Consider the following 13,981-nt stretch of genomic DNA (forward strand, 5'->3'; position numbering starts at 1 on the left):
TGGTATTTGAGATGATCTCTGTAAACCTTCCTGTAGATTTTCCTTTTGTCTGAGGAATCATTTTAGGTGCCAAGCTGCGCAACATGGTAAGGGCCACTTCGATTCTTCATGGTAGGGGATTTCTGCTTCTAATCCAGCTAAATGTTGGCTGTTCTGTCTGAAGAGCAGAATCTTACTGGACACCATTTCTCAGAGCTTTAATCATGGTATTATTCAGTGAATTGAGGCCATATCCTGTTTCTTCAAACAACTAAGTAACTAATAGCAAGAAACTGAGCTGGGGAAGCAGAGAGTAAAAGGTCAATTTGGATGAAATTTCCTACTATGATTTTTCTTTAGAACTCCTTTCCACCTAAACTAACAAACACTGATAATATGTAATGATGTTCTTTATTGGCAGTGAGAAATTCTGCCAAGAATCCTTGTGCTGCCAATTGTCTACAAAGAATGAAGTTATAACCACAACTTAATTGATGCTGCATGTTTAAAGCATGTTAAGAGTATTCCCTCTGCCTTACTTCCTTATATTTGGTCTATAACTAACACAGAATTTCTATGGTTTTCATTATTTGCATATGCCAACATAGTAGAATAGATTTCTAATGTGCATCATTTCCTGGCAAGGAAATGTATTAATTTAGCTCCTTTGGTAATTTTGATATTGCCTTAATGATTTTCTATCCATTCAAAAGTTATACTATACTTTTAGTTGTTGTTGTTTCTTTTTTTTGAGATGTAATTAACATTTTGTAAGTTTAAGATATACGATGTATCAATACATTATTATATTGCAATATGATTATCCCCTGATTAACACCATAGTGTTATTTAACACCTCTATCAAGTCACATAATTATTATTTCATTCTTGTGGTGAGAACGTTTAAGATCTAGTTTCTTAGCAACTTTGAATTATATGATACAGTATTGACTATAATAACTATGCTATGCATTAGAACTGCAGAACTTATTCATCTTCTAGTTGCAAGTTTGTATACTTTGTCCAACATCTCTCTAATTCCCCCAAGCCCCTGTTAATCACCATTCTACTCTCTGTTTTTACAAGTTTGGCTTTTTTAGATTCCACATACAAGTGATATAATAAAGTATTTGTCTTTATCTGACTTATCTCACTTAGCATAATGCCTTCAAGGTCCATCTGTGTTGTCACAAATGGCAGGATTTATATCTATATATATATATTTATATTTATATTTATATATATATATGTAGCATGTCTTCTTTATCCATTCATCTGTTGATGGACACTTAGGTTGTTTCCATACCTTGGCTATTGTGCATAATGCTGCAGTAAACATAGATGTGTAGATATCTCTTCAATATTCTGTTTTCATTTCCTTTGGAATATGTACCCAGAAGTGGGATTGCTGGATCATATGGTAGTGGTATTTTAAATTTTTTGAGAAACCTCCATAGTGTTTTTCATAGTGGGTCCACCAATTTATTTACATTCCCACTAACAGTGCACAAGGGTTCCCTTTCCTCCACATCCTCACCAACATTTGTTTTCTTTTGTCTTCTTGATGATAACTTTTCTAATAGGTATGGAGGGATATCTTACTGTGGATTTGATTTTATTTCCCTGATGATTAGTGATATTGGGTGTCTTTTCATGTACCTGTTGGCCATTTGGATGTATTCTTTTGAAAAAATTTATTGTTCCTGTACCCATTTTTTAATCAGTTTTTTTTCGTTATTGAGTTGTATGAGTTCTTTATGCATTTTGGATATTAATATTTCACCTAATAGATGATCTGCAAATATTTTCTCCCGTTGCATAGGTTGCCTTTTCATTTTGTTGATTGTTTCCTATGTTGTGCAGAAGCTTTTTATCAATAGTTTGATGTAGTCTCACTTGTTGATTTTTGCTTTTGTTGCTTGTGCTTTTGGTGTTACAATCCAAAAAATCATTGCCATGATGAGGGTCAAGGAGCTTATTCCCTAAGTTTTCTTCTAGGGGTTTTATGGCATCAGGTCTTATATTTAAGTCTTTAATCCATTTTAAGTTAATTTTTGTGAGTGGTGTAAGATAGAAGTCCAATTTCATGTAAATATCCAGTTTTCCTGACACCATTTATTGAAGACATTACTTTTCCCCCTAAGTATTCTTGGCTTCCTTGTCAAATATTAATTGACAGTGTATGCATGGGTTTACTTATGGTCACTCAATCTGTTCCATTGCTGTGTATATTAGTCTTTATTCCTGTACCATACTGTTTTGATTACTGTAGTTGATAGAGTAATGGGGGTTCCTTATATGTTACAGTCCTTTTTTTTTTTTTTTGCTGCTTTTAGGATTCTCTCTGTCTTTGATTTTTGAGTTTCATTATAGTGTGTCTTAGGGAAGGTATTTTTCAGTTACAGTAATGGGGTGATTTATTAGCTTTGTGAACTTGCATGTCCAAATCTTTTCATAGGTTTGGAAGTTCTCAGCTATTATTTCTTTAAATAAACTTTCTGTCCTTTCTCCCTCTCTTTTCATAGAACTCTGGTGATTCTCTTATTTGATCATTTGATATTTTCATATAAATCACATAGACTTTCTTCACTCTTTTTCATTCTTTTTTCTTCTTTCTCCTCTGACAGCGTATTTCAAAGTTCCTATCTAACTCACTGTTCTGTCTTCTGTTTGGTCTGTTCTGATGTTGATACTCTATTGCAGTTTTCATTTCATTCATTGAATTCTTCAGTTCCAGAATTTGTTTTGTTCTTTTAATCATTTTTATCTCTTTGTTAATCTTCTTATGTTTTTCATGTATTTTTATCCTGATTTCATTGAATTGTATTTCTGTATTTTCTTATATCTCATCGAGTTTCCACAAAACAACTATTCTGAATTCTTTATCAGGTAAATCGTAGAATCCTGTTAGAGTTTGGTTACTGGAGGACTATTGAGATTTTTTGGTGATATTTCATGTTATTCTTATTCATGTTTCCTTGATTCTTCATGTTCCTTGAAATTTTGTGTTGCAGTTTTTGCATTTCAGGTTGCCTTCAGGTGGGATATATTCTTCATTCATCCTGCTTATATCTGGGGGTTTCTCTGACCTTATATGGATACACCTGCTTCATGCTTCTTGCTCCCTCTGTGGCAGAATTATTAAGCTTGTATGTCTTTTCTAGACAGGCCCACAGACCCTGGCCTCTTTTTCACATGAGCTCCTTATCTACTAGAACTCACTCTTACTGCCACACTAAGGAACATCAAAAAGGAGCCAGCTGCAGAGTCGGGAGAGGTGTGAGTTTAACACTCAGGAGGTGTCAAGAGTGCCTGCAGGCCAAGTGGAGGGATCCTTGGGTGGTTTTCTCAGCAGCTGGTAGGCAGGTTTCCTGCCAGAGTCCTGAGCACAACCAGAAGGAACTCCATCCTTTTAATGCCCTCTGATATTCTTAATTTGCCTCTTTCTCAGTCTCCTATCTGCCCCAGTCAAGGAGGTCGCACCGCGGAGCTCTGAGTGCTGTGGGAAAGAAATTGTTTTTTCCAGCAATGTCCTGCATAGCTGGGAATGCCAGGCACACACTCATCATTCTCCCTTTCCCCCATGGGAGAGGTTGCCACTGGCTAGTTCAGGCTCTCACTGTGCCACCTTGGGGATAGGGTGGTGTTGACAAAGTTCCTCTTACTCTCTCTAGTGCATCCAAACTCATATATATTTTTGCTCCAATGAAGTGCTTGAGCCTCTCCTCAGGAAGACTGGATTCTACAGGGCTGTCTTGTCTGTGGGTATCTGCCCAAGTCAGCAGTATCCAGATTTTCTTCAACCATAGCTGAGAAGAGCTGAGATTAGTTCACTGGCTCCTGCTTATTCCACAGCCTGTACTGAGGTCTGTCTGCCTATTACCAGATACATAGGTGGGCAAGACTCCTTCCAGGACCCTTGGCATATGGTGCTGGATCCCACAACTTCCACAGAGGCACTTTTGTTCATGGGTGGATGCCAAATTTTAGTTGTTAAAAGGGGGAGGCAGAAAAGCGGGACACCTTATGCTGCCATGATGCTGACGTAACTCCCAGCTTTTAGTTTTCTGAATTAACGTATAAAGTTTTGTTTGCTTCTGGTTTTTTTTTTTTAATACTAACGTGAAGATAATTCAATGTTATTTTTCTGGGAGTGTTCTAAGGCTTTTATTCTTGATTATATTTTTCACAGATTAAAGTTAAGATTAGTTCATGTCTCTTGCACATATTGTCTGAGAAATGGGGCTGAAGGACTCAAGGACTGGCTATATTTTAAAGGAAAAAATTTACAAGCAACAGTTGTAGAAACCTAGAATATTTGGAGTGAGAAGACCTTAAAGCATTATCATTCTTAAGAAACTGAGAAATTGTGGCTTACTTATTCAGTAACTGGATTTTAATTTATAATATGCTCTATTTTCTTATATTTTATTAGAGAACTCCCATTCATGTAGGAGAGATTGTTATGACCAAGGACAGTAAAAGGGGTAGTTGCAGAAAGGAGGTTATAAAATCAGAAGTGATAGAGATGCAGATTATTTCTGGAAGAGATAGTATCAATATATCTATACAAAACTGGTTGTCAATTTCATATTCTTTCTTTATATAACTGATTCTTTGCTTGGGATATGTATAAAGCCATATCTCTTTTAATATTTAAATTAATGTGACTCCATGACCTCATCCTGCTTATAAGAAGATTATTTTCTTCCTACTCTGGAGTTTCTCTTCCAACGATAAGCCCATCGGCTATTTATTTGGGCCAAATATCAGGACTAGATGTTTTTGCCTCACTGTTGAAGCCAGAAATGAGACTACTTGTATCTGGAGGATTCAGAAATCTGGATACACAGTCAAAGCCACCACACTGCTGTTTAGCAAAACTTACCCCTTCTGCATGGAATTTGACCCTCAGTTAACCTTCTAGCTCTCTTCCCTTAGAAACCTGCTAGTGTTGTGTGACCATGATGTTACTAGGCACGTTGCTTGGTGATTGCCTAATTGCATCTGAGAGGAAGAAATTCTAAGTGAGCTAAGTTCTTCCTGAGGGGGATGCCTTGACTTCGGGCTTCCTGAAGTGAAGTGACTCTCTTAAGTGTCATTTCCCTTGCAGAAGTTTCCATGGGTTATGGATCTTCTAAGCCAGAGTGGCTTCTGCATTTATGTGATGTGCATCTTCTTTCTTTGCTCCTGAGCTGTCACCTGGGGTGAGGCTACCATGAAGACTTCTTTGAGAGCTCCTACTGAAGAGAAATATCTGAATCTGTCCTGCTGACAAGTCCTGTTTCCTGTCCTACAGCTTTCTGAATGAACCAGAGGCCAAGTGTGCACTTAAAACCCCCTGGGTTGCACTGACGTCAAGAACTCAAATTCACCTTCTTGAAGATAGAAAACTCCTAACAGCCATAGATGCCAAGTGCTTCACACTAAAATTGGCCTGGACTCTGTGCTTTTACTTACGAGTGGCACCATTTTCTATCTTGTAAATGTCTCATAGCACGCCTGCAGTGCTGAGATAGCTGAGTTGAGTCGTAAGGAATTTCAGCGTCAGCTAAATGCTGATGATGTCTGTAGAACTAGGCTTCTCCTAAAAAAAGACTGCAGTTCTGGTGTACAGTTCTTGTGAGTGAGCTCACAAGTTCGGAATTCTATCATCCACACATGTGTTTGTTTCTCAAGTTCCTTGGGGTTCTGTCTTGCCAAATTAGGATTATATTAGTTTTTTGGAGATGTTCAAGTATTGGTGAGTCTCAGAAAGGTTTTCCACCAGGAGACTCATAGCTGCTTATGAAACTTTTTTCCAGTACCTTTGTCTTTACTGAACATCAAATTTCACACACCAAGGGGCTGAGAAAGGACAGTTTTCTGGCAAGTCAAATAAACCTTTTGTTCAAGAAGAGTCTTCGATCTACAAAACTGAAAGGTCACCAAAATGGTTTTTTCCAAGGGGAGTTGATGTTTCTTCTTCTGGATGTAGAAGCAGCTACTCTTATATAAATGTCAGCTTCTCTTTCTGAAAGCTTTGTCTGACCTTGCATCTTGTTGTTAAACTCAGTCTACAGGTTGATTTCTTTCTATTAGTTTGACAATGTTTATTGTGGCCACAGTGGTTAAAATATAGTTGATTCTATATGTGTAAACTAACAGGGAATCAAGAATTAGCTTACAGAAGGGATTTATAGTTTTATTCCTTATACACAGTTTTATTTAAAATTTATTTTAAATGTCTGTACTCATTTCTGATTTCAGGAACAAAATTGGTCCAAGCATTTGAACAGATTAAAAACTCTTTATTGTTTCATGGAAACAAATTTTGCCCTATCCTCAGAACTACTTATCTTGAGAAGTATGATGAAAGGAGGCAAGAATAGAAGTCAGTTTTCTACATTTTCACAACAGAATGTTGACTCTGCTGCTTGTATCTCAATGAGAGGGCTTTCTTTTCAACCAGCAGTTCAAATAGCAACAGTCCAGCTATTAAGCATAATTTTCTCCTGTGAAGTTTTTTTTTTTTTTTTAGCCGAAGTGTAAATATGATGTTTAAGAAGGGGGGGGGGGCTAGATCTGCATATCCTAATAGTATTGGTCTATGGGAGGAGGGAAAGGGAGACTAACATATACCAGACTTCAGTATTATAGTTTATTTAATCCTCAAGGAGTCCAGGCACATGGGTATTATTAATTTACGATTACAGATGAAGACACTGAGGCTCAGAGATTAAGTTAAAATCAAGTCGGCCTACTTCAGAGCACCAACACTTTCCCATTTATTTTTGCTGCATCTCTAGGGTCTTTCAACTCTTTTCTGTTGAAGGCCACACACTTGGGTGTGTTGTCTTATTTCCTTACTAAAATACCTTCAGTTTTCATGAAGCATTAATAAAAGAAATATGCATTTAAAGCATACTTCTATACCTTTTGTAAAACCATAATTAATTGAGTCTACTGTATTACCTAATTGCTTTTCTATATAAGAATCTGTATGATACATTTTTCATAATTAGTGTCAAGATTAATTTTCTTCACAAAGTAAATTTATGAACTTTTAACAACTATAGTTATTTTATTAAATGAGCTGGACACACTTTCTCACAGTCTCTCTTAAAACCTATATTTTAGACTTGTCCCCATCCCCAAATTTATATACATACTGTATTCCTTTCCTTTTCAGTTTGACAGTAAGTGTGATTGCAGTAAATAAAAACTTTTAAGATCTTTAAAATATTGTGTCTTCTGATCAAAGAACATGATATATATCTACTTATTTAGTTCTTAATTTCTATAAATAATGTTAATACAGATTTTTAGAGATCTTTCATTAGATTTGTTCCCAGGTATTTTCTATTTTTGTTGCATTTTAAAAGATTGATTATATTTGTTAGATATGGGGTTCTACGTATGTTAAGCAAAGTTTGTTAATTGTATTATTCTAATCTTTTAGATTTCTACTGTTTTTGTTTGCTTTCAGTTACTAGAGGAGGAATGTGTTAAAGTCTTCCATTATAACTGATTTGTCTGTATCTACTTTTAGCTGTGTAAATTCTTGCTTTAAACATTTTTTTTTTTTTTTCCGATACGCGGGCCTCTCACTGTTGTGGCCTCTCCCGTTGCGGAGCACAGGCTCCGGACGCGCAGGCTCAGCGGCCATGGCTCATGGGCCCAGCCGCTCCGCGGCATGTGGGATCTTCCCGGACCGGGGCACGAACCCGTGTCCCCTGCATCGGCAGGCGGACTCTCAACCACTGCGCCACAAGGGAAGCCCCTTGCTTTAAGCATTTTGATGCAACATCATTATGTGCACAGTTGTTATATAGTCCTTTTATTTTTATGTAATGAGCCTTAAAATTTTTTAAAGTGTATTTGTGTGTACGTGTGTGGTAAGAACACTGAACATGAGATACACCCTCTTAATAGATTTTTAAGTGTACAGTATAGGTATTGTTATCTATAGACACATGTTGTATAATAGATCTCTAGAAGTTATTGATCTTGAATAACTGAAATCTTATGTGTGTTGATTAGCGACTTCCCATTTCCTCTTCCCCTCAGCCCTTGGCAATCACTATTCTACTATCTGTTTCTGTGAGTTTGACTATTCTAAATACCTCTGATAAATGGAACCATGCAGTATTTGTCCTTCTGTGACTGGCTTAATTTACTCAGCATAATATTCTCATCCATACTGTTGCATGTTATAGGATTTCCTTCTCTTTTAAGGCTGATACTATTCTGTTGTATGTGTATAACACATTTTAAAATCCATTCGACCGTTGATTGTCATTTAGGCTATTTCCATATCTCGGATATTGTCAGTAGGGCTGCAGTGCACATGAGAGTGCTAATATCTCTTCAAGATCCTGTTTTCAATTCCTTTGGATAAATACTTAGAAGTGGAAATGCTGGATCATATGCTATTTCTATTTTTAATTTTTGAGGAACCTCCATACTGTTTTCCTTAGCAGCTGCATAATTTTGCATTCCCATTAACAATGTGAAAGGATTCCCTTTTTTTCACATCCTCACTAATACTTGTCATTTGTTTTTTTGAAAATAGCCATCCTAACAGGTGTGAGATAATATAATGGTTTTGATGTGCGTTTCACTGATGATTAATGATATTGAGTGTTTTTTCATATATCTGTTGGCCATTTGTATATCTTCTTAGGATAAATAGCTGTTCAATTCTTTGCCCATTTTTTAATTGTTATTAGTTTTTTGCTAGAGTAATATGAGTTCGTTATATATTTTGGATAAAACCCCTTATCGGATATATAGGGTATTTTCTCCCATTCCATAGGTTGCTGTTTACCCTTTCGGTGTTTCCTTTGCTATGCAGAAGCTTTTTACTTTGATGTAATCTCACCTGCCTTATATCTGATAAGAGATTAATATCAAAATAAGTGTTGGTGAGGATGTGGAGGAAAGGGAACCCTTGTGCACTGTTGGTGGGAATGAAATTGGTGCAGCCGCTATTGAAAACAGTATGGAGGCTCCTCAAAAAATTTAAAATTGAACTACCATGTGATCTAGTAATCCCACTTCTGGGTATATATCCAAAGGAAATGAAAACAGAATATTGAAGAGATTATCTGTGCTTCTATGTTTATTGCAGCATTATTCATAATAGCCAAGGTATGGAAATAACCTAAGTGTCTGTCAACAGATGAATGGATAAAGAAGATGCGCTACATATATATACAATGGAGTATTACTCAGCTATGAGAAAAAGGAAATCCTGCCATAGGACATAGATGGACCTTGAGGGCATTATGCTAAGTGACATAAGTCAGACAGAAAGACAAATACTGTATTATATCATGGGATATAATATTAGTATCACGTATTAGTATTTAGTTTGGAATCTAAAAAAACCGAACTTATAGAAACAGAGAGTTGAATGGTGGCTACCAGGGCCTGAGGAGTGTGGGAAGTAGGAAGATATTGGACAAAGGGTACAAACTTGCAGCTAGAAGATGAATAAGTTCTGGTGATGTATCACATAGCATAATGATTGTAGTTAATGTTATTGTTTTATATACGTGAACATTGGGAAGAAAGTAGATCTTAAATGTTCTCACCACAAAAATGAAATGAGAATTTCGTGACGTGATGAAGGTGTTAGCTAACACTGCAGTGGTAATAATACTGTAATATATGTGTATCAAATCAACAGATTGTATACCTTAAACTTACACAATGTTTTAAGTCAAGTATATCTCAATAAAGCTGAAAAAAAAATAACAGAGGGATCCTTGGTAGAGACTCTAAGCTTAATAAAAGGGACAAATTTCTTAAATCCAGTAAAGTTCTGATTATCCATTAGCTGGAATTTTAGTTGGAACCACTTTATGCCTTCCCCATCCATTTTGCGGGAGGAGGTAGGTAGTAAGCTATTTACGCTGGGAGAAGAAAAAATGACAGGAATTTTGAGAGTAAGATATTAGCACCAAACTCCCAAATTCTGGGTAGTTGATCTATAGAACATACTTATAACAATTTATGCATTCTTTGACTCTGAGATTCTATGACCTTGCCTGAGCTTACTTTATGAGACACTTGATAATGTGCTGAAATGAAGTTTGCAGAGATATTCGTGTCCTTGCCTTTTTTTCCACACCACCAGCAAATAAGTTTCTTTAGGGTGGAGATAGCATTGGCCCTCTAGTATCCATTGAACGGATTTGAATTTATAGCATCGTTTCTAAGAACACTATACTTTAAGCTCCAAGCAATTAAGTTATAAGCAAAGTTCTGGGAAACTATATTCAGGTAAATTGGTTATTACTTGAAAGTATTACCATCTTCAACTGGCACCTCTTGAAATAAAAATCTCTTTGGAATTCTTGAATGAATTATCCATTGTTGTTTTACTTATACAACAAATTCATAACCTGGTTACCACTAAATGTTAAATTGCATGAGACTTTTCAAAGGCCCAAAGAAAAGAATTCCTGGGCCCAGTCATAATTATTATTGTGAGTGCAGTCCTCTAAAATAAATGTTAATACTGTAATTCACAGTAGAGCTGTACAATTTTTAATGAAATAAAGTACAACCAAAATAAAATGTCATATAGTTAGAATCATAGGTTGTGTCACATTTTCAGACTGACTTCTTTTACTTAGGCATATGTATTTTAGGTTCCTCCATGTCTTTTCATGACTTGATAGCTCATTTCTTTTTATTGATGAATAATATTCCATTGTCTGGATGTACCACAGTTTGTTTATCCATTCAACTCTTGAAGGACATCATGGCTGCTTCTAGTCTTTGGTGATTCCCTAAACATTCATGTGAAGGTTTTGAGTGGGCATAAGATTTCAGCTCAATTGGGTAAATACCCAGGAGTGTGATTGTTGGATTGTATGTTAAGACTGTGTTTAGTTTTGTAAGAAATTGCCGATTTTGTCAGGTTTTTGGATTTCAGCCATTCTATTAAGTGTGTAGCGGTATCTCCTTGTTCTAATTTACAGTTCCTAGTGTAGTATTGGGTTTAGCATCTTTACATGTGCTTATTTGCTCTCTGTAGATCTTCTTTGGTTAGGTTATTTGTTCACATCTCTTGACCTTTTTTTTTTTTTTTTTTTTTTTTTTTTTTGCGGTACGCGGGCCTCTCAATGTTGTGGCCTCTCCTGTTGTGGAGCACAGGCTCCGGACGCACAGGCTCAGCGGCCATGGCTCACGGGCCCAGCCGCTCCACAGTATGTGGGATCCTCCCGGACCGGGGCACGAACCCATGTCCCCTGCATCGGCAGGAGGACTCTCAACCACTGCGCCACCCTTTTTGATGCAGTGGTTGCCCTTTCTGACCATTTTTAAATTGGGTTATTTGTTTTCTTATTTATGAGTTTTAAGAGTTCTTAGTACATTTGACATACCAAACCTTTATCAGATATGGGTTATGCAAAGATTTTCTCACAGTCCCTGGCTTGTCTTTAGTTTTCTTAATAGTGTCTTTCGTGGAGCTGGGGTTTTTAATTTTAAGGAAGTTCAGTTTATCAGTTTTTTTCTTTCATGGATCATGCTTTTGATGTCGTAGCTAAAAACTCATCCTCAAATAAGATCACCTTGATTTTCTCCTATATTATATTTTAGAAGTTTTTTAGTCTGTGTTCTACATTTAGCTCTAAGATACACTTGAGTCAGTTTTTTGAAAGGTGTAAGAGCTAGGTCTAGATTTATTTTTTTTTAATGCATGCGTGTCCAAGTCTTCCAGCGCTATTTGTTGAAAAGACTGTCATTTCTCCATTTTGTGCAGTTGTCAAAGCTCAGTTGCCTATAATTGTGTGGATCTGTTTCTAGACCCTCTATTTTATCCCTTTGATTAATTTGTCTATTTTTTTCTCCAGTACCATGCTGTCTTGATTACTGCAGCTTTGTAGTAAGTCTTAAAGTCAGTTAGTCTCAGACCCTTTTTAAGAGTTTTCTCTTTGCCTTTGGTTATAAGCAGTTTTTACTATGACATGCCTATGTGTGGTTGCGTTTTGTTTGTTTTAATTTATCCCTTGCTGGGGGCTACTAATACTTTATGAATCAGTGCTTGATTCTTTTTCTATAGATTCTGGGGACTTCTCAGGTATAATGTCTTTAAGTATAGATTTTACTTAATTCCCTCAGCCCTTTCTGAGATGTAAAGTATGACCTTTATACTATATGCTCTACATCTCTTATGTTCTTTCATATGTTGTTCATCCCTTTGTCATTTTATACTTTCTTCTGACCTATCTTCCAATTTATCACTTCTTTGCTTGGGTGTGTTCAACCTGCTTAAACCCATTTTTGACTTCTTATTATTGATTATTGTAATATTTAGTTGTATATTTTTAATTCGGTTCTTTATTTAATGGCTTTCAGTACCCTCCTGGAATTTTCAATCTTATCTGTTATTTCTGTGCATATGTCAAACATAAAGTCTATGTCTGATGATGCCAGACATGTTTTTGCATGGTTTCTGAGCTAAGAGTAGTTTTTACATTTTTATAGTAGAAGAAGAAGGAGAGTATACAATTGAGACTGTACGTGGCTTACAAGTCTTAACCTATTTATTATCTGGCTTTTTACATAAAAAGTTTGCTGACCCCTGAACTAGATTGAGATTCTTCATAGATCTGTTTCTGTTGTCTTAGTGATAATGTCTTATCTCCTCCTATATCTGATTAGTTTTGATGTGGTATTATACATTGTACCTGAACAATTGTACAGTTAATTTGAGACTAAGATATTAACTTCTTCCAGAGAAAATTAAATTTGTTTCCAGCAGGCAAACACAGGGACTAACAATCTTTAATCTCCCTCATGCAATCAGAGAATGAGATAATTCAAAAGTGGGCTTCAGTATTTTGGAGCACTGCTTTGATTTCTGGTTCTCTCTTATAGTATAACCCTTTGAAGTCCCAAACCAAAGCTTGGGGACTTAGCAGAGATCTCATTCTTGGGGTTACCTGACAGCTAAGTGTGTGGAAATCTCTCAACTGCCTCTCAGCTAGCAGGCATCTGCTTCTGTTAGAATTGGCAGAAGAAGAAAAGTGACCCAAAATGTCATGCTCATCTCTGTAGATTTCCACCTTTTCTCTGGTCTTAGCTTCCTAATTCTTTTTTTGCTGTATTAGTAAGCTGTGGCTTTCATACAGGTACTTTTATTATTTTTTCGAGCTCTTCTAGTTCTCAGTGAGAAGGTTGGTTCACATTACTTTGACAATCATTATTGGAAATATAACTCTCCTCTTATATTTACTTTGCTTATGAATAGTGAAATACTTTTCTACATTTTTTCACTTCTGCTTTTTTTATATTTTTATTTCAGATAGCCTCATTATTTCCCTTGTATGTTGTGGGGTACATTGAGCCAAAAAAATTTCAGAAGATCATCTATATGAACATGGTGACAGTTTTTTGAATATTTTTATTGGAGTATAATTGCTTTACAATGTTTTATTAGTTTCTGCTGTACACCTGGTAACATTTTTAATATTTATAAGTCATATATTAAAATAAGATCTCAGGGTTTATAAAATAGAACTGACTGTTTTATATACCTCCTCTCTAGTATTTAATACATATGATGTTGCTAATATTTAGAAGGATAACTGAATGCCATATTATAGCAACTATACTTTCAACTAGACTGTAGATGTTTTGTATTCTCTGAAACTTTAAAAAAATTTTTGTTTTTTTATTATTATTGTCACTACTTTTGTAACTGCCTTTTCTCCCTGAGACCTGAGATTTTTAACACTTTGCATGAATATGACACTCTGTGAAATTTATGTTTTTGCATTATTGTTTTTTTATATTAGTTTCCAAACACATATCCCTTAAGAAAATAAAAATCTTTTAGGTAAGAACATAAAATAAAGCTTCCTTAGTGAGGAAAATCCTCAAGTAGTTCAACAAAAATCAGATTAGAAAACTAATAGTTATAAGTAAGTCTTTCTTATTATATCCCTCCATTATTGAGTTAATAGAAACAATAAGATTTTTCCTGTTTTCTTTGTACCAAGTT

The 13,981-nt window shown here is 35.7% G+C and overlaps 1 protein-coding gene across 1 annotated transcript in view; it reads left to right on the forward strand.

Annotated features, from left to right (window-relative positions):
* Positions 1–13,981, forward strand: part of DPY19L2 (dpy-19 like 2) — an 89,410-nt gene that overhangs the window by 29,269 nt on the left and 46,160 nt on the right. The window contains exon 10 of the mRNA XM_030759779.2: positions 13,283–13,360. Coding sequence (XP_030615639.1) covers positions 13,283–13,360 — 78 coding nt within the window. The remainder of the gene's footprint in view (positions 1–13,282; positions 13,361–13,981) is intronic.

Source organism: Delphinapterus leucas, chromosome 9 (assembly GCF_059928025.1).
Source record: "Delphinapterus leucas isolate spDelLeu-1000000601 "Yukka" chromosome 9, BTC_Dleu_Yukka2, whole genome shotgun sequence".
NCBI lineage: Eukaryota > Metazoa > Chordata > Mammalia > Artiodactyla > Monodontidae > Delphinapterus > Delphinapterus leucas.